Here is a 24,004-nt window from a genome sequence, read left to right as displayed (position 1 = left end):
AGACAACGAATAACAGCAGAACAAAAGAAACAATCAGTCTTTGTGACATGAGTCACTTTTGCTGCTCCAAAACAGCGTGGACAAAACGTCACATTATCAGCTCTGTTTTACTGCAGAATTATTCACATCGCCAACAGATTATTGTCGATTCACAAAGGCTTTTACTTCAAAAACCACAGGCCGGAAGTCCCGTCCCCGTGCAACTCCTCCTGACTTGACGGTGGTGCGCATCTCACCGACCGGGAATACCGATTTCTGAACATTTCGGCCTTTTTTTCCCCGCCGCACCGTAAGCTGTGTTTTTCTGCGAGCGGCTGCACGGTGGGAGCGGGTTGCATTGGCGTCGCGGGGCGAAAGTGAAAGATTCCATCGGTCAGTGTCATGACAGACAGAGATGACACACATCCAGAAGGAGCCGTGTTTGTTTTGTATGGCGAAATGAGGCAGGGGGTGGAGAGTCGCCACAGAGACGCTGGGCTCCGGCCAAACATCACCGCATTTTAGCACTTATTCGATGCTCGGGATTTGCATTGCATTGCATCTGCTGCATCGCTGATACGGCCCAATTTCTTGCACTGTGCATGGTGGAGAATGCAGCTTGTTTGAGGACACCCCCCCTCCTCCTCCAGATACCCATTGCTGCCATGATAGGCAGAGGTCTCCTCTCGACCGCGGCTCGGCCGGCAGGAGAAGAGACAGATTGATTCGGGACGGTGGATCGCGTCTGCGGATGTTATTCTGTCTGTGGAGCCCGTGAACATCATCCGCGCAAACACACCGTGATTCTTACTCAGGGAAAAAAAGAGGGGGGGAGAAAGAAAACAACATGTCTTCTCGATCTGCATTACCGTCTGGAAACGACAGGAGTACTGGAGACCATGTAAGTGCAATTACAGCCTATAGCCTCTGTTTGTGTGCATGCAGGAGATAAATCGTGCATCTGTGAAGGAGACCTCCTCATAAATGTGGCCTTTGGCGTTCACTGGGTTTGTGCACGGTGTGGATGGGGGTCATGGATGGGGGAGGGCTGGCTCCCCCTCGTTAGCTGAGAGGACTCTGGAGGTGATGTTGGACGGGATATTTCAGCAGAATTGGGCTCTTTTGAAAATGGGCTAACCTTGAGTGTCTGCGCAGGGGGAAGAGCTGATGGCAGGCAAACAGCTCGGATTGAGTCCATCTGCACACGATAACACTCGGCGGATATGCGCAGAAAGCCTGAAAACCAGCCGTCACCTCTTATTATAAGGCTGTGGAGAGATAGTGATGTCACATTGTACTCCTTGCTGCTGCTGCTGCTGCTGCTGCCAGTGTGTCTGTGTGTTCGTGCATGTGTGCACGCGCGCGTTCGTGTGCGCGTATTCCCCTAGAAATTGGATGGGGTGGGAAGAGAGCGCAAGAGGGCCACAAAACATGCATGGAGAGGATATCTGGGCTGTTCGCATGAAGCGGAGGGGATTACTGCGTAAAATGATGTGCGGTCCATTGCTGCGCAGCCTACAAAGCGCCCAACCCCAGAGCCAGTGGGTGTCAGACAGCGCCATACATTCAGTACAGTGGGAAACAGTAGCGGCCTGCTGTACAAGAGGGGGGAGAAGCAAGGGGGGGGGGGTATTCATGTGAGGCAGACAGAATAGAACAGACTGTGCATATGCATCATCTATCTATCTGACTATCTATCTATCTATCTATCTATCTATCTATATGTACAAACTCCATGTAAATCAAAATGGTGACATGAGTGATGGACGTTGCATTATGTCATTTCTCTGCCCTAAACACTTCTGGCAACAGTCCCCCCCCCCCCCCCATCTGTTTGTTAGCAGAGCTTTCAGCACAGAGGGATGGTTAAGCCAGTAGATGTGTGTGTGTGTGTGTGTGTGTGTGTGTGTGTGGTTGGTTGTGTGTGTGCGCGCGCGCGTGTTTACGAGGTGCATGATTGATTATGAATGCAGATCTGCTCCTTCCGTTAGAATGGACGTGGATCTGCTGTCATCACTCCACAATTAAGCGATGATGACAGACGAGTGGATGGGTTGGATGGGGGGGGGGGTTGCTGTGTTGGCATAGGTGAGGCTAGGCTTACACCTCCAGTTTGGACTCGCGTCTAGTCTCAATTGTATAGAGGGGGGGATCTGAACCGGCTCTAGGTGGGGCGTGAGAACAGGGATGGAAGCATGGGAAGGAGGGAGTGTCTGAAGGTGGGGCTTAAGGCTGCATGGTTGTGTTTTTTTGTGTGTGTGTGAAGCTGAGAGCAAGATGACATGCTGGGGGGATGGAAGTGTGATGCCTCAGGGCCTGGGACTGGCCAGGGACCACTGTGCGGGCATCTGCTCCCTTTTTTTTACTCTTTCCTCCTATATTCCTCTCTCCCTTTCTCTGCTCATCTCCTCTTTTTTCATCAGATAGCTCCGTATTCTCCATCTCCTGTTCTGCCTCCCCCCCCCCCCTGTCTATTCTCTGTCTTTCCTCCTCTGTGTCTTTGCTCGGTTTGTCACATGACAAGAAGCTGCTTCGTACTGTAATGCATCCAGGTTTTGTTTTCTGTAAATGTACATTGTTGTCCTACCTTTTCTTCTCCGCTCTGCTTCCCGGCTGAAAATCATCTGTGACTCAAGCTTTGGACCGCACAACAATGCTCTGGAGCGCCGGGGTCCATAATCAAGGTGGTAACATGCAGCAGCAGCAGCACTGCTAACCGTTTGCGGGCCAGTTGAAGCTTCAGTGCTACCTTAAACTGCAGGGAGAATATTAGCTTTACACAAAGACATCTTCCAGCAGTCAGGTGTTAAACCTGTGAAGAAAAATGATACAGAGGCCAAAATGGAAACAGTGTGTTCAAATGTTCATGTGCTGGACAGCAGCTGTTAACCCAGAAACGAAGGGGCATGTATTCACATGTAGCTCAGCTCAACAAACATCTGGTTGAATGATTCTGGTAATGTGGCACGGCCTTGGCACTCTCTCAGTCTATCAGTGGATTATATATAAAGCTGGGCTTCTTATTGTAAGCACGTTTACCTATGCAGTCTATGTCAGTGAAACAGTTAGCCACTTGGGGATGATGACGCAGCCTGGCATGGACTTCCTTTGACCTTTCACATAAAACAGTTGAGTTGCTGCCTAAAAACATTGTATTTTATCTGTGGGTGAGCAGAGGTTACACAACCAAAAAACAAATATAAATGTTGGCAGTGTACATTCCAGCAAAACCAGACTGTTTAAAACTTCGTTTATGTTGCAACTCACTGTTGCTTTCCATTCAGATATCCATGTTATGTTGTGATAATACTGTGCCAGTGCTCTGGTTGGGTTGAGGCACAAGAACCACTTGGTTAGGATGAGGAGAACATCACGTTATTTCCCTAAAATACCTGTCATGGCTGCCACAAACAAGGCTGGAAAATGTCTCATTAAGATAGCCACTTACTAATGTTGAAACACAGTCTTGAACTGTGGTCACTCTCCTGTAACTCCACCACCATTCCCCCCACCTCCTATATATGAGATATGAAACTCAGGTAATAAACATGTAATGTGAACTGCAAATGACATGTGTTGTAGAAAAACCCTATGACATTCACAAATGTGAATGTATCAGTGATTTGCAGCAACGTTAACTGCAAACATTTTGTCCTGGCGTCTGTGCTGGTTCATAACCAGCTTGCAGAAACAGAAGGTGCCAACACCACATCGTTCCGCTTCTGGAGACCCATCAGTTCTCGATGGGTACAGGCAGTCCTGGAGGTCCTCTGCCAGCCCGCTGCTGTGGCTGCTCTATGCAATATTGGTGTTGGCACAGTGAGTAACCCCCTTCTGCACTTTTCTTCCAGCATGTGTCACTTGGGGCCAGCCGTGCAGACAAGGCCACCAGCCAGTCCAGCCGCTCGCTGGGCGCCCGGTGCAGGAATTCCATCGCCTCGTGCTCCGACGAGCAGCCGCACATCGGCAACTACCGTCTACTCAAGACCATCGGCAAGGGAAACTTTGCCAAGGTCAAGCTGGCTCGCCACATCCTGACGGGCAAGGAGGTGAGACAGGGGGCAGCGGAGGTCCAGGGTGGGAGGGGGGTGGGGGATTAAGCGATAGGGGATTAAGAAAAACTAATGTTTGCAGGATTCTTTTTTAAAGAAGTAAATGTTACTATTTCATGTCACCACCTACTTGAATCTCTTCTAACATACACTTCTATATGAGTCAAATAGCATCATGCTAGTAGACTGACTTATATTCTGTGAAGGCGTACTGATTTTAAGCCAAGGAAACTGTAATTGTAGGAGAAAGGATTCCGATCCATTGTTCAGTTGCTTTATGAATGACAAGATTTAAACACTGAATACTAAATGATGGCATAAATGGGCAGCACTTTGTGATAAGGTACACTTTATAAAAGGATTTGTAATTAATTGCTTTTTAAATGTTTAATAAGTCTTTTAATAAAGCTTTATAGCCCAGTTAGAAACCATTAAGAACAACTTTTGGGATGTTAGGTTGTTTGACTGAATGGATCATGTGACCACTTAGTGTCATCTTAATGGATCACCAACATTTGTAATTGCATAATTACCAAAGAGATAAAGATGAACACTGGGGAAAAAAGATATTTTACAACCGGGCAACCCAAAATGTGTTATTTTAAATGGCTTATGACTTATCTATAAAGCTTTAATACATGATTTATTTTTAAGAGGTTGCTTAAAACCATTGAAACATGGCTGATGGGTGATTATTAGTTATTTCCTAAACTGTAAAAATGTATTTTTATTATCGATTAATCTGCAGATAATTTCCATTATTAAAAGACGAATTGCCTTGGTCTGTATAATGTCAAATAATTGTGAAAATGGAAATCCCAATCCCATTTTCCCAGACCCCAAAGTTAGGTCTTCATATTGTTTCTTTGTCCAACGAACAGTCCAAAACCTAAAGGCTGTCCGTGTACTGTCATAAATGACAAAGAATAGCAGCAAATGCTCACATTTAAAACAAAAAAACAAAACTGGAACTAGCACATGCTTGACAATTGTTCTTAAGAAAATTACAGAAACCATTAATAAAATATCACAGTATTTGTTTGGGTTTTTTTTTTTTTTTTTTTTTGGAACAACCAATGAATTAACTAACAAACTAATCAATGCAGATTTGCAAAGAAAGGCTTCTGAGCATTGTGTAAGGAGGTTGCTATAATAAAATGCTCTTATGGTGATGTCTTTACCTTCCTCATCAAAATCCTCCCTTATTTCTCCTCCAGGTTGCAATAAAAATCATTGACAAAACTCAGTTGAACCCAACCAGCCTACAAAAGGTGAGTTTATCCTGTTTATACAGATGGAGTGTTTGTTAATGACTATGTGAATCATGTCTTCATTGTCCACAAATGAGACACATGCTACAGTGTCTAATACTGTCCGCCTGCATAAGCAGCAGCCAGGCATCGGAAATGTGGACGAGTTGGCCACATTGATGTAATTCAATGAAATACCAATGCGCCGTCAGGGACTTGAAGAGGTTCAGGTTTATCCTCAGCTGTTTTCTCCTCAGAGGGGGCAGGAATGGGAGAGCAGCTGATAGAGAGAGGGCGCATGGGATGTGATGCTGTTTGGCAGGTGCTAGGGACTGGATGGAAGCGAGAAGAGACCTCTGCTCCCCCTCTCTGGGCTAATCACTGCCCTGAGAGGGGCTGACTCATCTCTGAAACCACGGTCACCCAACCCATCCTTTTTTTGTGTTCTTAATTTGTCTTCCCTGAACACACGTTCCTGTGGATAAGAAAGAAAACCACAATGCTTTTGAAGCTGTTCGGTGGTCAGTGATGTTGGGTTTGGTGGCCGAGCGATTTGAGGGATATCTTCAGAGAAGCTTATGTATGACAAAAGGGATGCTTTTGATAGACTGGCATATTTTTTTCCTCTTGGTCAGCATGTTGAGTGCTGAGCCTGAATGGTGGACACTCGAGGTTTGTTGTGCATGAAGGTCAGAGGCTACGCAGTGGACACTTCGTTTCCACAGCCATCAAGGGCAACCTTAGAGTGCATCGCAGTAGACTGTGATTCAAGAGATGGAATGGTTGACATCTGGAGCAAGAGACCTGGACTGGTAGATGCCCAGACACAACATAGTTGACATGAGGGCCAAGTGAAGTCACACGAAGCAAGTTGTTGTGACTGCATGGGCCAATTATAAGAATCTGACCCAGAACATTGGGGGTCATGTCCTGCTTGGGCTATATTGTAATTTAGGTTTAGACAACAAAAATACTTGGTTAAGTTTAGGCAACAAGAATAGTTTGTTAGCTTTAGGCAACAAAAATACTTAGTTAGGTTAAAGCAATAACAATACTTAGTTGCTTTAACTTAACTAAATATTTTTGTTGCCTGAACCTAACAAGAATACTTGGTTAGGTTTAGGCAACAACAATACTTGGTTACATTTAGGCAACAAGAATAGTTGGTTGGGTTTAGGTAACAAAAATGATTGGCTAGGATTAGACAACAAGAACACCCAGTCAGGTTTAGGATAAAATACACCATTTCACAGTGTTAACTACGTGTTATGAATGCTAACATCTCCCATGTGGGTATTTTCCTGTTTTTTGCCGAGTTGCTAAGCTTTGACGTTAAAACACACAATTGGTCAGTTGCAATGACAGTCTTGGAGCAACATTAATTATAATGTTCTAGGAACAACATGGCAATATCAGATTGAGCTTTTATCCATAATGATGCTTATATGCACATATAGGCCAAAGTGTCTCCCTCACTTAGCCTGCCCCTCGGTCTCTCTTATCTCTTTCTACCTCCCTCGGCCTGTGAGAGCTCCTCTGCCTCCGGGCAAGAAGTGAACACAGCAGAAGGATCAAATCAGGGATGAAATAATTGTTCTGTATGTGTGTGTCGATTAAGGTTGACTGGAAGACGTCTGTATGTTGCTACATACATTATAAAGACCAGCGTTTCCTCACATGAGATGTAGAATTACAGTAGCAGGAGGGGCAGAGCTGGATTTCTGGGTCCCCTAAAGGACTACTGCTCAAAAAGGGACCGCCTTAGTTATGTCAAACATTCTACTTACTGAACATATTGTGGGGTCCCAGAATCGTTGCTATCGTTCACTTTAGAGGTAATGGCATTGTCCAAGTAGATTTGAACAGAATAAATTGCGATTAAAGAAAATAAAGCTTTTGATCGCATTTAGTCTCTTTTCATTCTCTTTTTGTAAATAACCTTTACTCAATCTGTGTACTTACAATGCACCACTAGCAATGACCTTGGGTTGTTACAGTATTATCAAGGCTTTAGTACAGAAATGCAAGTTCTCATTGTTTTCCTTTGCCATAGCTGTCTGTTGCCCTTTTGATCACTGGCTTTCTGTAATCCTGATACTTTGACTCATCATATTTCTGGTGCTTATATCATGACAGAAAATGGATTTCCTGTGCCTTACCTGGCTAGAATATGAAATTCTTTACAGGGGCTGTAATCCCAACATTTATCTTTCCGCTTGATGCTTTTCTTGGACCGGACCGGCTGCTGTGGTAGACAATGGTGCAACATTTAGGACAGGATTGAGGAGCGAGGCGAAGGATTGGCCACTGATTGGAGAGAGTACTCCACAATTGGCCGGTGATGATAGCGGGCTTCTTTACATACCCGTGGGCTAGAGAAAATCCTTAGTACTGAAAACATGAAAGAGCCCATATTAGCATAATCTGGATGGTAATGTATGTAGAGGGGAGAAGGAAAAGAGGGAGATGTACTGTAGAGGGGTGGGTGAGAGAGGGGGAGGAGGGAAGGGAAGGAAGAGGGAAGTGAATTCGCAGATGAGAAAATCAAACCTCAACATCCATGAAGAAGGATTTCTTATTAGAGGAAATGGCAGATTACAGGAGGTGTTTTTTTTGCCGGCCTCTCTGGTGTTGGAGGACACCTGGAAACATCATGTATGTAAGAAATTGGGTTTATTTATTAAATTAATTAGGTCTCTGTATGATGGTATATTTTTGTGCCACAACACATCCAAGTTGAAACCTACGCTTTCATACAATCTGTTTCCATCTGCTGGATTTGTAATTAAAAGCAGGAGCCTGGTTGCCACAGAGCATGTGTGTCTATCCCTGTCAGCTTTATCGCAGGATTGCTATTTATTTGCGGTCATTAGCGATGACCGGGGTCGAACATGTTGCCGGGGGATTGTGTATTGTTTTGACGGATCTGACCGCTCAACCCTGCCGTGACGAGAAGGGAATTAATGGGACGCCTGGATGATGAGAGGCTTCGGCACTACGTATCCCAAGATTCCCTCTAGCACAGCTGGAGAAGCTGGGAAAGAGCCCGGTCTTAATACCTGGGTCGCTATGGCAACAGTGACGTTGGGGGCACTGCTAGAAGAGAAGACCGCTAGAGGAGTTGAATGAAGGAGGAGGGAATAGAGGGAGACACGTCGGAAAATAGGAGAGGGGGAGGATTGTGAAAAAGAGGATGGAAAAGCTTATCGCACCATCTTTTTTCTCCCTAGTTGGAGTTGATGATGAGGAGGAGAGCCACTGGTTTTCAGCTATGTCCTTTTTGCTGAGGGAGTGTACTGTTATATACATGAAACCAGGGAAGCTGGCTCAAATTTAATCCCCTGCTCTGCTCTGGCAAATTGTACAAATCTATCCCCTGGAGAAGACGTATCAAACGTAGTGAGAGGAGCTCGAACAGAGAGTAGAAGTTGGGCTGTTTTTGGCTGAAGATTCATCACGTTTGTGTGTGGGCCATTTGTTGTCGTATTTTAATGATGAGGAGGTTTTGTTGGTCGTTATCACCCTCACACATTCTAATTTGGATGAATATTAGAGGCCAAAAGTGATACTGCTATTTTTAGGACTTGTACTGGTCCAACCCCAGTCTCTTAGGGTTTTTTTTAAATGTATTTTATTATAATTTTTTACCCCTGTTGTTTGCACATTAGTGTGCCATAAAGACTTTATGATAGACAACCAAGCAGCATTTAATGTAACCTTTAAACTGCTTTCACCAGTCTTTTCCATGTTAATTACTATGGATACAGCAGGGTCATTTCCCATGTTAGTTACAAATTAAACTCCAGACATTACTCTGGACAAATCGTGACTGTTGTTGTGACCCAGCAGTACAGTAAATTATTGAGTCCACCTCTAGTTTGACACCACAGGGAGGAGCTGCATGAATGTCAGATACTGCAGGTGCAAGGTCTTTGAATGCTACATTTTGCATTCAGAAAACAATAGAATTAACCAGTTAAAGGCACAATTTGCTAATCTGCTAATTTACGATAAAGAGAGAATTAAATTCAAGTTAAGACATTATTCTTGACCCCAATTAATCTCGTACCTCCATTGAAATGGTTATTATCAGTCTTTTGTCTGATGTCTTCCTACTTGTTTTGAATGTATTTTAAATGCAATTTTTACTTTTATCTTAATGTCATTTGTATGCCCTTGTAAAGTACTTTGAGTTGCCTTGTGACTGAATTGTTCTATACAAATAGACTTGCCTTGCCTTGTCACTCTCTGTTTGTATGTCAGCTGTATTCAGTTAAATTTGGCTGACAGTTTGGTTTTTGGCTTCAGACATTTCATGATAAACAATTTGGTGATGATCAACATCTGCCATTCAGTGGACTTTTTTTGTCTTTGGTAGTAATGTGAAAATTATGGAAATCAAGTCATTTTTACTTTAAATGTAAAAAATAAAATAAAAAATTTGATTGTTCTCGTTTCAAGTATTGAAATTTGCAACTATCAGCCTGGAATGAGGGGCCTGAAAAGAAAATACTTGCCAAGAAATAGTCAACCATATTCATTTTCACATGACAGTCTGACAGTTTTCTGGGTTCATGTGATTTCTGGGACATACTGTACATACAAGATCATGGGCCTGATAATGCTGAGAAACCCCAACTCAACTCCTGAGAACATACAGTACATGGTTATTTATAATCTAAATGTATTTTCCATGAATGTGATGCCATCATTGCCACAAATCTAGCTTAAATCAAAGTGAGACAATGTCACATTTTGACTGCAACATCGGATTTCTGTATGTCTAATGTTATCAAGACATTAAAATGTTGTTTCCTGTCTCCAGCTCTTTAGGGAGGTCCGGATAATGAAAGGCTTAAATCACCCTAACATAGGTAAGGCACATATTCTCTGTACAACTCAATGGGGTTTACGTTTGTGTGTCTGTGTGTGTGCGCGTCCATGTGTGTATGTTTTACTTCCATGTGTGTGACCAGACGGAAGTGTAATGCTTTGAATAAGCTTAAGAACGTTCATTGACCGAGTTGAAGCGAGCGCTGTCGCAGGCCTCGTATAGAGGTCACGAGGTTGGATTTATTAAGCTGAAATGCCATATGGATCAAAACCCCCCACAGCATTAGCAGCGGGTTCCTCGGTATTAAGACAGACAGGCAGACGGCTGTGCTATCATTTCTAATGTGAGCAGGATTTGCTTATATATGTATTTGATTTTAATCTGATTCTGTTTCGGGCTACAGTGCAGCTGTTCGAGGTGATTGAGACTGATAAGACCCTTTACCTAATCATGGAGTATGCCAGTGGAGGTGAGTACATCTGCCGTCATGTCCAGGAAACACCGAGTACAGTTTAACAGGAGATTCTTGTGTGTGTGATCAGTATTTGGATCATTTTACAGTGTAGCTCCTCCATTTGGATATGTGGTCAAACACAGTGGCCGATGGTAATATTGCAGACACGGCCGAGTTTTTACCTCCATGTCGGATGTACACTCTAAAAGAATAGTATGAAATATTATTTTTGGTAAAACTGCACACTCCATATCTAACAGACTCTGTCCGAACTTTAAAAAAATCCACCTTCACATTCTTGTGGTTACCATGATGTTGCCAGAAAGTCATTCAACCTGGCCAACAAATAGAGCAACACTTAGCCCTCAGTACATTCACAGTGAGTCAGGACTTGCTGGTAGGCAGATTATTATTTTTTTTGTTCACCTTTTTTTGGACAGATCTAGGCTAGTTGTTTCCCCGTGCTTTTACTCTTAATACAAAGCCGAGCTAATTGTGTGCTGGCTGTAGTCGTACATTTACAGTCACCAACATTAACTCTCAGCAATGATAAGCATTTTTGTCCAAAAAATCTTGACACATTCTTTTAACATCTGCAGCTTTGTTCCCTCTACATTTGGGGAAATTGATAGAAATGATATCTTGTACCATTAATGCTGCTGAATACAGCTCACACCGATATGTGAAAAATGTGAATCAATTGTATTTTACATCTTGGCCAACTTGAGCAATTGATTTAATCTTGTACTGTACACAGTCTGGAGGTAGTGCCTAAAATCAGTTGATGTCCCGTCTTAACGGTGTACATGTATTTGTGTCAGTAGTTCTCCGGTGCTCATTTATTAAGTTAAAATGAAGTGGTCAAGAGTAGAATCATTTCACCGTTGACATTGTCTTTTTCAACTGATTTAAACAAAAATGTAGTGTTTCTAGTGAAATGAAATTCACTCTGTGCCCATCCAAACTCTCACAGCAAGCGTGTAGTCACCATAATATGATAGTGGACTCTCCCATATTAGGCCTTGTATGGCTCTCCATTCAAACTTAATTGAGTATGGAGCCACAACATAAATAACTGAGCCGCCTCTGTGCAGTAATGATGCTGCTGTTAAAACGGACTTTCAACACAATTTCAGGACTAGGGTTGGCACGTTGCATCGGATTCTGCTTTATTCTTTCTTTCATGTTTCTATTTGTGTCCATCTCTTGTCACCGATCCTGTTTTTCTGTGTTTTGGCCCTCACAATATTGGTCACTCACAGTGACCTTGGAGAATGTCATAGACACAGTTTCGAATGAGGCTTTGTTCAAAGCCTATATCACTTTAAGTTGGAGGGAAAAGATCATCAGGAGACATTGGGGAGTTGATGTGGTGCCTGAATTTCTGTGAAGGCCAAAATGTACTATCTGTCTTTATGTACTGTATATTTAAGTGTGCATAATATGGATTAGCCATGTTAATCCAACTACTCAAACTTAGGGTTGTTAAAACAACATCTAAGGGACTGTACAGACATTTTTTGAGAGGGGTGGCGGGTCAGAAAGGGGGTGGGGTTATGTTTTTTTGGGAGTCCCCAAAATGTGTTGGAGGGAAGGGGAGGGTCTTACATCTCTTTGTAATCCCAGATGTATATTTTATTTCATTCTACCCTGTGAAATGTTTTGAAAAAAAAGAAAAATCCTGTAAATGTTTATTATTGGGAGTTCAGGGTGTAGAATTAATATCGTGGGGTGTAAGACAAAGCAGCCAAAGCATTAACACTTCTATAGTTCAGATAGCTGCTGTATTTTCATTGTTTTTCATAAAGAAATTACTTTTAGATATTGTGGGGAGAGTGTTGCAGTTCCTTTCTTTTCTTCAACAGTCCAAACAGTCCAAAGAAACTAATAACACTGGGGATGGGTTTGTGATCTTGTTTTTATATAAAATGAAATATAAAATTCAGCTTCACCAACAATACCTCAATATTTTTCATACAGTCCCTAAGGACTTCTTCTTCCATGATTTTGAAAAGCTTTTCGCTCATTTGAGAAGAGGTTTTTCTGTCTAATATTTCTTGTCAGGAGAGAGAGAGCTCACAGTATGTGGCAGTAATGAAAAAGATGGTGAGAGTCTGTGGTCTCAGTGAATGAGAACAGAACTGAACGTGTCATCTGCCTAACATGACTGACTTACGGATCATAATAGCCACTGTAAGCTGTTAATTGATGAGCTTTAGAGGTGCTTGTAGGCAGATTTTTTCGCCTTGGGATGCAGCTAGGCTAGCTGTTTTCTGTCTGAATGCTACATAGTTCTATATATTACCTAAACCCTGTAATTGCAATGGTACCTGATGCAAAGTGGCCCAAAATACTTTCTCCCAAGCATACATTATTAAAGAAGCTGCTATAGATAGATGGATAAATATTTTTTTGACTACCAGAATTTGATCCTTGTGGTCAGATGACATTTAGAAAGTCTGGAAGAGCTAGCAAAGTTAACTAAGGGCTAAACTGGAAGTCTCCAGTGTGCATACTTTATGGGCCCAACAACACGGAAATCTGTGATTTTATACTCGAGAGATCTGACTTTTTGGCTACATGCGTCACTGAGCAGCTTTCATTGGAATGAACAGGTCCCAACTCTGACGCTATATCAAGTTCTCATTATATATCCATTATTAACCCTAACCCTAACTCTGGACAAGAAAGTGACAAAGTGTATTTCCCAAAATGTTTCCTTTCAGGCTGCTGTATCTACATTCTTTGTTTTGTGTGGCTACTCGACAAATGCCCCTTTGAGGACAATAAAGTTAAAGTTGACACCCTCATTAATAATAACTGAACAATGTGATTGGAATTGATTGTATATATGAGCACTGTATAATCAAATAAGAAGGCTATAAAGCTTCTTGTGTTTATGACCTGCCTGACCTGTCTGTGCTGTCCACACTCACAGGTGAAGTGTTTGACTACCTCGTGTCTCATGGGAGAATGAAGGAGGTTGAAGCCAGAGCCAAATTTCGACAGGTAGGAATACACCCCGCCTTTTGATGCCACATTGTATCAACCCTCACATTAATCGTCAGCACTTCAGCTTTGTCCGTCTCCTTGTGTTCACAGATTGTTTCCGCTGTCCACTACTGCCACACGAAGAACATTGTCCACAGAGATTTGAAGGTGAGAGTGCTCAGAAGATGTTTTGGGCTGTTTCCCATGACGGTGGATTAAGGCTAGTCCAAGACTAGGACATTTCTTTCACTGACAGATTACACTAAACGGAAAGTTATAATCTGGGACTAGTCTTAATCTGTGTCTGTGAAAAGGGCCCTTTCACATCCTAATCACACAGGATAGCACTGATGAGAGGAGAGGCAGATTTTTTTAGCCTGCTCCTGTTCTCATGGATTATTACTTGACTGAATACACACAGTGACATACAGTATGTGCAGTATGAGTCATGTCCAGTATCTGTGCTGTTGGACAACACGCAAGCACCACCCCCCTCCCCATCTGTCTCTCATGTGCGCTCTCTTTTTTTCCTCCATCACAACTCCCGTTCTTGTGTCCTCCTACTTTCTCATTCCTCTCTTTCCTCCCCATCCAATCATTTTTCTCCGCTGCTCCCCCCTTTCCTCCCCCGACGTATTGTTCTCCGTACACATTCCTTACCCCCCCCCCCCCCCCCCACCCATCCCTGCCTCCTCCTCTTCTGCATCCATATTTGTATGACTCAGGCGGAGAACCTTCTGCTGGATGCCGACGCCAACATCAAGATAGCCGACTTCGGCTTCAGCAATGAGTTCACGCTGGGCAACAAGCTGGACACGTTCTGTGGCTCGCCGCCCTATGCTGCCCCTGAGCTCTTCCAGGGCAAGAAGTACGATGGGCCCGAGGTGGACGTTTGGAGTCTTGGAGTCATCCTCTATACACTGGTCAGCGGCTCGCTGCCTTTTGATGGGCAGAACCTGAAGGCAAGTGGATGGAGGGAGAGAGGGACTATCAGTCTGTCTGGTTGCATTCTGAAGCCAGTGTATACCGTTGTATTGTACTGTCTGAAAATCATGTAGTTTAAAGCAGAATTCTGGGGCTGAATGGGGATCATACAGTTTGATAGAATGGCCCTGAAAGCTTTTCTGCTCTTTGGGGTACTTTGATAGTCTGAATCAAATCCAGGGACGTAGTGGCCCCCTCATGGCTCAGTGTGTGACGTGTAGTCATGGCATCCTGTATTGAATATGGTCCAGGACTGTTGTCTCCCCTCCCCTCCTTTTCTTCTTTTCCAGTTAGAGAAACAAAGTATTCATATTGGCTGCTTTATAACTCAGTTCAGTTACTTTACAGTTCACATTTTGTAATTTACTTGAATCCTTAAATTACTTATTTATTACTTAATCTTATTTCTATTTAAAATATATTTAATATATTGAATATATTGTTATGAGAACAAAATTCATCTAAATATATTTTCCTATAAAAGATGGCAGTGAATTAAAATAGACCCTTGAAAGAGAGAAACTTAAGATCGACTGATGCTTGATTTTTTAGGCCATTATTGATATTTGAGAGCATACAAATCTAAAGCAATGCATATCACATAACATGAACTTTTTTTGATAACGATCCCTTAGATGAATTAACCCTGTGCTGCCACTGGGGAGCGGGGTTACCATGAGGGGGTGTAGTCGGCGTTTGAGTGATTGCTGCATGTCAAGTGGCTTCCACATGAGATCCAGGACCCAAAGTTTCCCTGCAGAACTTGCATTGTAATGAGATGATGAATTTGATTCACATCACCTGTCTGTGGTTTTAATGTTGTGGCTGATCGTGGTATATCACATATAAATATGTAGTTGCAGATACAATATATCTGTGGGAGGCCAATTTATCAGTCAAGCTCTAAAAGAAAGGTAGCCACAGCATTTTGTACGGCACACACACTGTAATTATTAAATGAAAATTGCTGACTTCCATGTAACGTTAGCAGTTATTAATTGCACAGACTGTAGATGAGGGGTCGATTGCTGTGCTCTACATTATTCAAAAAAGGTATCTTCATCCTCTGGTAACACATAACAGACAGTTATTGCTGTTATCACGAAGTGGATTTATATGTAATGCTTGTAAAGAAAATGTTCAGAAATCCCTTTGGCACTGAAGGGTTTTAGCTGAAGTCATCACTCTTTAGAGCCATTCATTCTTTATCAGTTATGATCAAAAAGCTGGTGTGTGTGTGTTATGTGCGGACGATGTACAGTTACAGTATGTACGGTATGTTTTATATTGGTCTTGATGAAAATCATGGGACTTCAATGATCCCACTTGTTTCCATCTGTATTGACAGAGAAGAGAGGAGGGCACTGTTAATATGGCTTCATGATGCTTTTCATGCAGTTTGTCTGTCAGCGGACCCTGGCAACCTCAGAGGACTTCTCACACTGAAACATTTAGAGGGTTATCAGAAAAGTTCAAGATTAATAAGAACAGATATAACTTGTTTGTGAATAACCTCAGATGTGCGTAGTACCAGATATATTTCGATTCCAAATGTCATCCCTACTGATATACAGTATAGTGGAAACATTATTCTGTGTCTTCTCTTTGTTTGCATGCTGTACTGCCATTGTACCCTGTAGTACAGCTGCTGTTAACAAAAAATACACTAAAAATAGTATTTTTTTATCAAAAAATTCAGCAGATGGCAATGAATGGCCCCCTAGAGTTCTACCAGAGGGTGGAGACAAATGTGTATTTAACCCCTCTCATATCTGCCCGCACCCCAGCATACTGCCTGCAGTGAGGGACCTGGGAATTTACACGTTTATGCAAGAGACACCATTACATCAGACTGGTCTCATCACAGAGCTGAAACACTTTTATGTAGTGTTGGATATGTGTTTTGATTCAAAGATCAGTATAAACCTAAGTGATTGTTATGAGTGGGTTGGGTTGGAATGAGTTCGTCAATCATGTTTATTTGAAGGCATAGTAGGGATGTCCGGCAGCCGACCATATAACCGCAGCGTTCATAGTTCGATTCACTTCAACTGTCCCTGTCTCTACTATCACTGTAAAATAAAGGCAAAAAAAATGCCCCATAGAAGAGGCTTAAAAAAAAAAAAAGAAAATTGCAGCTGGCTCCTGGTTTGTGTTTTGAAATGTGCTTCACGTGTAACATGACTGATATGGCCAACAGGAGCTGAGGGAGCGCGTGCTGAGGGGGAAGTACCGTGTCCCTTTCTACATGTCCACAGACTGTGAGGGGATCCTTCGCCGATTCCTGGTGCTCAACCCCTCTAAGCGCTGCACCCTAGAGGTGAGGGTGCCAAACACACAGCGCCTAACTCGTAACTTGGCTCTTGCGGAATTCAAACTTAAGCTTTTATTACATTTTTTTTGTTTCTACAGCAAGTCATGAAGGACAAGTGGATAAATGCAGGGTATGACGGGGAAGATCTGAAGCCCCATATAGAACCTGTTGAAGATTACAGTGATCCAGCCCGCATTGGTAAGTCAGCTCGGACACTGTCACTGCAGCTGCAAACAAACATGGTCAGTGTGGCTGGAAGCCGTGTAAGATGCATGTCGGTCTCTGTTCTTACCTGTCATATGTGGTTGTTGTGTTCCACAGAGGTGATGGTCGGGATGGGTTTCACTCCGGAGGAAATCAAGGACTCTCTGCTCAATCAGAAGTACAACGAGGTCACCGCCACCTACTTACTGCTGGGCCGCAAAGGCGATGTGAGTCATATAGATCTACGCTGTATTCATTTATGCCAGGGGGGTCTTCAAAGTTTTTAGCTGATAGAGATGGAGCAGGGACCCCCAACTACATACACTGTATACATTCTGTTGCATATTAAATTGGGCCTACAGTAACGTGTACATTGGCCTATAGTGCCGTTTATAAATAAATCGGCAGCAGTCGTAGCATTTCAAATGTTAGGCGTGTTAGCTTCAGTCTCTGCAGTTTCTCCAGTGGTTTCTGAGGTGGAGGGGGTGTCAGAGTCTTTGCTTGATAGTTACGAAACAATCCACTGTGGATGACATGAATATTCATACACTTGGGATAATAATACAGATAACTGGCCAATATGTTCTGTAATATGTAGCTGACTAGCTCACCGATATGGTTGTTTTTTTTTTACTTTTTTATGACTTAATGTTTGCTAATAACATGTTGGATTCATGTTAATGTGTATTTTCAGACACATTTAAAATTTGGGAAAAAAACCTTAAATTTGGAAGCCTCCCTGAAGTAAATCCAGGGACCCCTCAAATCACCTAATATTTGGAATTAGATTTGTGGAGCTTCTCTACTCTTTCTGTCTAAATCCTTCTGTGTAAGCTGCTGGAATCTCCCGTGACGTTAAACTGACCATGTATCCTCTAAAATGTTTGACAAATTACACAAAGTACCAAAGAGACATGTACACCTTATTTAGAATGAATAATTAAATTGTTTACAACTCATCTGTCATTGTATAGACATCTTCCTCGCTCATCAATAAAATGGAAAAAATTTCACACATCTTCACACAAATTAATTATCAGCTGGTAGATTGGTCAATACCTTGACCCTCTTATCAGAATGTTGAATTGATACAAGGGAGACTGAAACCCGCTGGTATATTCAATCACCTGTCTTTGGTTCTTGCCACATTGTGTCACACTTTCTGACACCTTTCTCTCCGATATCACTGGGACGTTTTAGGAGGGCAGTGAGGCTCGCACAGCTAGTAGCCTGTCCCTGGCTAGGGTACGACCAAGCCCAATCACCAACGGGACCAACAAGCACTCCTCTGCCACTGGCTCCTCCTCCTCCTCCACCTCCTCCTCACATAGCAAGACCCAGCGCAGTGCCTCCACCTACCACAGGCAGCGACGACACAGCGACTTCTGTGAGTCTCTTCTCTAACTTCATAATTCCTCATCTCTGAATGAGCTATACATGTATTAAAACACATTTTTTCATCTGAAATGAAAATCACTTGTGAGTTGGTCGATAACGGGGAAGAAAGACATAAAGACGTGTTGTCAAGAGTTGTTGAGGTAAGATGCACTGTTAACCTGGATGATGTAAACATGTCTTCGCCTGGAGTCTCATTGCTGGTTGAAGCACTTATTTGGTTATTGTTCCTAACATCAGGCTATGGCTGGCTTTATGGCTGGGTTATATGTTGCAATCCCTGCTCTATATTCAGAATATTCCTTATACGAGTCCCTGTGTGTCTGTGCTCTGCTGTCCTCCACAACAAAGGCGGGCCCTCCATGCCCGTCATGCACCCCAAACGGAGCCCGACCAGCACGGGCGACCGGGAGCTGCGGGAGGGACGGATGCCTTCTCGTAAGGCCAGCTGCAGCGTGATGGGGAGCCACAGCCTCCCTCCCTCCAGCCCAATGGTCAGCAGTGCCAACAACCCCAACAAGTCTGAGATCCCAGACCGCCGCAAAGACATGACTGCCACCACGGTAAATGATAGATCTCCTCCAAAAGTAGGGAGGGGACGATGAGTCTCAAGGGGCGGTCCAAAGGGGGCCCAGGGTTTTTTGCACACAGGGCTCCTGAACTGAGGATCAACAGTTATCGTATCACTTTTTAATGATATGTTTATGGATTTACTTTCATAGCATTTATGCTGTTTCATTTTACTGTAATATTATTTCTACCCTCTGTTTATAACATGTGTTAAGGGTGTTTTAAGGTCTAACCTGACTGTAGACAAATACAGCAGATATTTTTGCAGAATAAAAAGATACTGCTTTGTGTTACACCCCTAGTATTTAGTAACTGTGTCGGTGTCATTCATATAATGAGACATTGTCCTTGTGTATACTGAAGGTGACACTGTAGCAATGTATAGAAGATTTGGTTCCACTGAATATCAAAGTGACTCTTGGATAATATCTACCTCTGACCTTATTGCGCTCTCTCTGTAGAATAACATCCCCGGAAGCGCCATGACACGCCGGAATACATATGTGTGCACGGACCGCTCGGGCGCTGACAGACACTCTCTTCTGCAGAACGGCAAAGACAACAGGTATCACTTTGTCTTAGAGGTTTATTCAAATTCATATCTCTCAGTGCACATCTTTTAACGATGTGGACGTTAAAGCAGGTACCAACTGTTTGATGGAGCCACGTCAGCGCGCAGAACAGGGATCTGTTGTGAAAGCAGTAAGACAAAAAGCTCAAATCGTACATTAACTTTAAAAGGTAGGTGTAGGATGGATGCTCCAGTTACTTTGCCCTCAAAATGTTTACTTGAAGTGGTAGCATTCAACACCTTCCGCTCCTCTTTTGTAAGGAGGACGTGTGAAAAAACTGAAATAGAATTTCTCAGTACATTTTGTGTTTGGACATTTGCCGACTCAGTTTGTACAGATCTACCAAGACTATGACCACATTTCCAAAATCTGACAAAAGAAGACCTATTTCTACCATTTTGTTAGCTGTAAAGCACTGAGAGCCACCTTAGCTTATACACAATGTTATATAGACGTATAGCAGAGTCTGCTGTGGAAGCCGGTACCAGGAGAAAGCCAATGTGTGTGAAAGCTTTTAAAGCAAAATAATCCATAGATACTTGAAATAGTCCCGCATTTTACTTAAAGGGGTTTTATCCAATGAAGCTATGAATGGTAGCATTTAAACCAAGGGTATGGAAATGGGGGGTATATGTAAATAAAGTATATACAAAAAGCTTATACGAAAGATTATTATAAAGTAACACAATCACTTCCCTGTCCTCCCTGCAGCTCTCTGGGCCACCGCATGACTGCAGCATCTCCCTCCACGCTCAGCATTTCTGGGGCCGGAGCCGCCTCCTCCTCCTCCTCTTCAGACAGATGCCGCCTGACCCGCGGCTCAACAATCCGCAGCACCTTTCACGGGGGACAGCTGAGGGACCGCGGGCCCCCGGTGTACTCAGCCCCACCCACTTCACCCACCTTGTCCCACCATGACGCCAGCCCTCTGCCACATGCCCGCACCAGGGCAACCTCCAACCTCTTCACCAAGCTGACCTCGAAACTCACGCGCAGGTAGATGCACGCCACGTTGTATATCGCAACGGGAGAAGAAAAACACCAGTTTGCGTTAATGTATTCTTGTTGATTAGGTGTGATAGGTCGGAAGCAGTTCTCTCATTGACTGGAAAATACTCGTGTTTAAAAATGTCAGGTCTTTAAAATGTAGCATCACGGCAGATCAGTGATTGGCACCTTAAAATGCTCAACATTTTGGACACTTGCACCTTTTTAGCTGAGAATTTTGTTTCATTTTGTCAAGATCTCAGTTTGTTTGGAGGAAAAGATTTATACCACTCTAATTGTTGTCCATTTACTATGAAGGTACTACAGCTAGGAGTCTGTTAGCTTAGCTTTGTACTAATACTGAAAGCAAAGGCCAGCTAAGAACTCCAAAACAGGTTATTAAATGAGCCTACTGGCACCTTTAAAGCTCATTAACGTTTTAACTATGTTTTTGTACTGATTAAACAAATGAGATTCATTAGAGCCAGGCTAGCTGTTTTTTCTCTGTTTCCAGTCTCTCAGCTAAGCTTAGCAAATAGTCTCTTGACTTTAGCTTTATATTTTATATATTATATCAGGTTACAACAACAGTGTTAGCTTCTCCAATAGGCTAACAACAGTTTTAGCGACTCCAATAGGCTAATATCAATATTAGCTTCTCCAACAGGTTTACATGTACACATTACGGGTTTCTAAAACAGTTGTGCTTTGAGTAGCCTTTCAATCATATATTTTGGTGCTCATGTTCCTCTGCTTTATTGTCATTGTCATACAGACCTTACAGCAGGTGTGCTTCTATTTTTGGCAGTTATTTTTAATTTAGGACAGGTTCAATGCCATCTCAACTTAAGATTCCTATAACAACTTCTTCAGTTAGGACAGTTCTGTAATATGTAATACTCCTATACTAAGACGAGTTAGGCGTTGTCCTAAATACAGTTACTAAACATGTTACTATAATACTAAAAATCTTAAATGTCGTCCTAAACTGAGAGAAGATAGGATTTACAACTTTTGTATGGTGTTTTCCAACTTGTTTCTGTAACTAGGCCCCAGGGCACGAGGGCCCTGCGATTTGCATTCCCTGTTATTGATAGCTTATAATTTTTGCAGTTTATGGTTTGTTCTGTTGTTTCAGTGACTATAGGCTGATCTAAAGAGCATCGACTCAAATGCAGAATATGTCCTCAGAAGACAAGATTCACATTAAATCAAACCAAGGAAATCAACTTTGTGATGTGACATCATGTAGTGTTGCCAGTGATTCCTTTCAGCTTGAGCACAGCCTGGGTATGGATCCATGCTTATCAGAACATTTTATTCACCCAGGCCTTTTGGCAAGCCCTTCTGTGGCCCTGGATTATCCTCTGCTCCCCTCTCCGTCCCAGTCGTCATAATCACACATGTCTAATCTTATCAAACCTCAGCTTTATCCTTGCCAATCAGCTCCTGCGCTGCGCTCTTTTCCACCACTTGCTCTCCTGTGATTCAATTATATTCTCTCTTATCCCCACCCCCCAACCCCCCCACCCCCCCGCTCTTACCCCATATACCCTCTTTTTCTCCATCTTTATCTTGTTGTGCTTCCCCTGTCATGGCATCAGGGTCAACCTTGACCCATCCAAGCGCCAGGGCTCAAACAAATCAGTCTCGGGTTGTACTCTTCCACAAGGATCAAAAACAGTTAGTAAGTTCCCATGTCTCTCGCTTCTTTTCTTGTCTGCCTGTGCTGCTCCATCTGTCTGCCTGGTCACACGGGAATTTTTCTCAAGTCCATGAATGCCTGCTGACTTTTTTCATACCTCTATCTATGAGTTATTGCTTGTCTGCATGACTTGTCAGTCATCTTCATACTGTCAAGGTCCCACACACTTGCTTTCAAGCATGGTAGCGCAAAGAAATATTCATTTATCGTTGTTTTTGCTTTTCAGTTTCAGGATCGATGTCATTTAACTAGTCTTTTGTGATATATCTACCCTTAGAAATGGTTTTATGGTTTCATTTTGTATCTGTGGTTCATGGGTCAGCCATTAAATGTTTATTCCATGTGTTGTGAAGAAGACTCATTGGGAATGTGTAGTGTTACGCGCAGAAGTAGTTACATGTCAAGAACTGCGTTTATAGATGCATGATGTAAATACTATGAGTGAGAAACGGTGAAGGTGCATTCCTATAAGGTGAGGACACACCTTTCTGCACATCACGTGCTTGTTGTTGTCGATGCTTGCTTGGTCTCCCTGTGTGATATCCACTGCTGTATGCCATCTCATCTGAGAGTTATGGGTTGATCATAAGGCTTGTCGTGCTGTAGTGGATTACCTCTCACCATGCCTGTTTGTCCTACAGGGTCACAAATGAATCTGAGGGAATCAGGAGATTTGCGGTCACAAGGTTAGTACATGTGTTCCAGCTGCAAAGACAGCACGTAGAAAACAGATGATAGTTTATTTGCTTTTTTTAGTCTTAAGACAGCTGTGGTCCAATGTTTGAACATTATTCTGATGTGTCCTCCTGTCTCTAGTTGCCATCTACCTGGGTATCAAAAAGCGTCCGAGCCCCGGGCCGTCGGACGTGGCTGGGATCTGAGAGGCGGTGTGCGGCGGGACCCTGCGGAGGTGGTACTGGCTCTGCGGGAGGCGGCGCTCGGCTGTGGCTGCCAGGTCCACCATGCCGGCCCCTTTCTGCTCTCCTGCACCCATGGCGTGGCAGGGGGCCGCGTGGCTTTCGAGGCCGAGGTGTGCCATCTTTCCACAGGCACCTCCGAGACTTCTAACGGGGTGCGCTACACGCGACTCTGGGGGGCACCGCTAGCTTTTCGGGACATTGCCACCCAAATCTCTAAGGACCTTGAACTTTGAACGGAGGGTGTGTTTGTGTACCAGTGTGTGTTTTTGTGTGAGTGAGTGCTGATGTGTGTGCGCAAAGGGAGGGGCGGAAAATAATTGCTGAAAAAAAAAAAAATAGCAAAGAAGGGGTGAGGGGCTGGACCCGAGAGAAAAGACTTCTCCTTCTGTCTCTTTCATGACTACCCCACCTGCACACACACACACACACACACACACACACAGACACGCAGACACACAAACACACACACACACACACACACACACACACACACACACACAAACACACACACACAGATACATGCACACCTGACCCGTAAAAGTCACAAAACTGAAGTACCCCCCTCTACCCAATCACCCCACCCAGCTCAGCCAAGTTCTTCACTGAGCAACTGCACCCACTGGACCTGGATCAGATGGAATCTAGTTGAATATTTTTTATTGCTACTCTAGCCATAATGACTCTTTATTTTGTTATTTATTGCTCTGATCATTATCCCACTGTCACTTTCACCAACACAGAAAAACACCATCTCTTGTATCGGACGTCATCAACCAGCCAGTCCTTTTTTAAC

General features: G+C 43.2%; 1 protein-coding gene across 5 annotated transcripts; it reads left to right on the top strand.

Moving 5' to 3' along the window:
* Positions 1-177: 177 nt before the first annotated feature.
* Positions 178-23,547, top strand: mark4a (MAP/microtubule affinity-regulating kinase 4a). 5 transcript variants are annotated; one of them, XM_030436920.1, is made up of 18 exons: positions 179-880; positions 3,831-4,028; positions 5,249-5,302; positions 10,107-10,155; positions 10,519-10,584; positions 13,508-13,578; positions 13,672-13,728; positions 14,286-14,522; positions 16,745-16,864; positions 16,957-17,056; positions 17,180-17,289; positions 18,263-18,449; positions 18,809-19,020; positions 19,489-19,592; positions 20,311-20,595; positions 22,191-22,273; positions 22,933-22,977; positions 23,108-23,296. In XM_030436920.1, exons 1-18 carry the CDS (start codon positions 827-829, stop codon positions 23,170-23,172), a joined length of 2,097 nt encoding a protein of 698 aa, XP_030292780.1. In that variant the 5' UTR covers positions 179-826; the 3' UTR covers positions 23,173-23,296. The 5 variants fall into 5 exon arrangements, with proteins under 5 accessions (XP_030292778.1, XP_030292781.1, XP_030292777.1 ...); XM_030436919.1 differs by having other exon boundaries at positions 18,794-19,020; XM_030436918.1 differs by lacking the exon at positions 22,191-22,273 and having other exon boundaries at positions 178-880; positions 23,108-23,547.
* Positions 23,548-24,004: the final 457 nt, after the last annotated feature.

The sequence above is a fragment of the Sparus aurata genome, chromosome 13, assembly GCF_900880675.1.
Source record: "Sparus aurata chromosome 13, fSpaAur1.1, whole genome shotgun sequence".
NCBI lineage: Eukaryota > Metazoa > Chordata > Actinopteri > Spariformes > Sparidae > Sparus > Sparus aurata.
The sequence above is the reverse complement of the archived record's forward strand: the minus strand, read 5'-3'. Positions and strand labels throughout refer to the sequence as shown.